This window comes from Eimeria necatrix, genomic scaffold, assembly GCF_000499385.1.
Source record: "Eimeria necatrix Houghton genomic scaffold, Enh_scaff1275, whole genome shotgun sequence".
Lineage (NCBI taxonomy): Eukaryota > Apicomplexa > Conoidasida > Eucoccidiorida > Eimeriidae > Eimeria > Eimeria necatrix.
In genome coordinates this window covers 7,231-9,139 of record NW_013654898.1, presented here as the reverse complement: position 1 = coordinate 9,139, position 1,909 = coordinate 7,231, and the positions used below count along the sequence as shown (strand labels likewise).

The window sequence follows — 1,909 nt, the reverse complement described above, 5'->3', positions numbered from 1 at the left end:
TGGCTTCCATTCTGTGCCTGCTGCTGAGCTGCTGCAGCAGCAAAACACGTGCTGCAGCAGCAGCAGCAAATGCTTTGCTGCTGCGGCAAATGCGTTGCTGCTGCAGGTGGTCTTGACGTGCTGCTGTGGGTGGTTTGCTTCTTTATAACTATTATATTTGGAGCCATGGAGGGCATTTTGGCTTCCATTCTGTGCCTGCTGCTGAGCTGCTGCAGCAGCAAAACACGTGCTGCAGCAGCAGCAGCAAATGCTAACGACGACGTCGTTTACGGTTGCTGCTGCAGGTGGTCTTGACGTGCTGCTGTGGGTGGTTTGCTTCTTTATAACTATTATATTTGGAGCTATGGAGGGCATTTTGGCTTCCATTCTGTGCCTGCTGCTGAGCTGCTGCAGCAGCAAAACACGTGCTGCAGCAGCAGCAGCAAATAGACTGCCCAACACCTTCATCTACAGAAACGTCAAGAGGTTCCCCATGGCCATCGAGGAAGAAGGTCCTGCTGCTGCTGCTGCTGCTGCTGCTGCTGCTGCTGCTGTTGCTGCTGCTGCTGCTGCTGCTGGTGGTGGTTTGCTTGCTGCGGGTTTTTTGCTTCTGCTGAGTGCAGTTGGGCTTTTGCTTCACCTTGCATGCACATTCCTTCTGCATTTGCATGCATTGCATGCATTTGCATGCATTTGCATGCATTGCATGCATTTGCATGCATTTGCATGCATTGCATGCATTGCATGCATTGCATGCGTTTGCTGCTGCTGCGGGCGGGCGGTCTGGGGTGTCTGTACACCTCAGCGGGTGCGGCGTTCGCGGAAAGTGCAGAAAAAAGCGGATTTTGCGTTTTTTTTGGAATTTTTTCGGATTTTCGCAAATAATAGAAAACTAATTTAAATAATTTGAAAATAATTGAAATAATTTGCAAAATTTGATTTATTTGGCGCTGCAGGCATCCGAATTGTGCGTTTCGACGCGTCGTTGAACTTCAGCAACAGCGACTTTTTCGCGGCGCGGGCGCTGCAGAGTTTGCTGCAGTCGACGCGCTGTTTGGTGGTGGACTGCAGCTCCATTAATGACTTGGACGTGACGGCCATTCGCATGCTGCAGCAGCTGCAGCAGCAGCTGCAGCAGCAGCAAGTGCTGCTGCTCTTCGCCAACTGGAAAGGCCCCATGAGGGACTTCTTGCAAAAAGCTGCTTTCTACCAAGTGCTGCCTCCCGAGCGCTGCTTCCTCTCCATCCCCGACGCAGTCTTCTGGGCCAACAGGCGCCTCCGCAGCAGCGCAGAGCCTTCCGTCAGCTGCTGCTGCTGCTGCTGCTGCTGCTGCTGCTGCTGCTGCTGCTGCTGCTGCTGTTTGCTGCAGCCTGAAGGGCGGGCAGAAGTCTCAGAGCGAAATGGTTTTCGACATTTCGCAAAGACGCAAAAGCGGACAGTCCCACTTCAGGCGGCGCTCCACGCGCTCGCAGAGCCTCACCAGCCTCCAAGACTTTGACAGTATGCTGCTGCTGCTGCTGCTGCTGCTGCTGCTGCTGCTGCTGCAGTGCTGCTGCTGCTGCTGCAGTGGTGCTGCTGCTGCTGCAGTGGTGCTGCTGCAATAGTGATGCAATACTGCTGCTGCAGTGCTGCTGCTGCAAACCTGCCGCAGTACTGCTGCCGTGCTGCTGCTGCTGCAGTGCTGCTGCTGCTGCTGCTGAATTGTGGGCTGCTTGGCGGGTTTGCTGCTGCGCTGCAGCAGCAGCAGCAAACCACGGGCAGTCCGTGCTGTGGGACGGCCTCAGCGCGCGGACTATGGAGGGGCTGCGGGTGGTCACGGAGATAACTGGGAGTGGCCAGGCGGTGCGGTGGATGGTCTGTGCCACTGCGGACGAGGAAGCTGCTGCTGCTGCTGCTGCTGCTGCTGCTGCTGCTGCTGCTGCTGCGGGGG

General features: G+C 55.9%; 1 protein-coding gene across 1 annotated transcript in view; it reads right to left on the bottom strand.

Annotated features, from left to right (window-relative positions):
- Positions 1-1,185: 1,185 nt before the first annotated feature.
- The window catches only part of ENH_00009200 (hypothetical protein), a gene marked incomplete at both ends in the record, with an annotated part of 2,311 nt that continues 1,587 nt past the window's right edge, over positions 1,186-1,909 (bottom strand). The window contains 2 exons of the mRNA XM_013584154.1: positions 1,186-1,349; positions 1,460-1,782. Coding sequence (XP_013439608.1) covers positions 1,186-1,349; positions 1,460-1,782 — 487 coding nt within the window. The remainder of the gene's footprint in view (positions 1,350-1,459; positions 1,783-1,909) is intronic.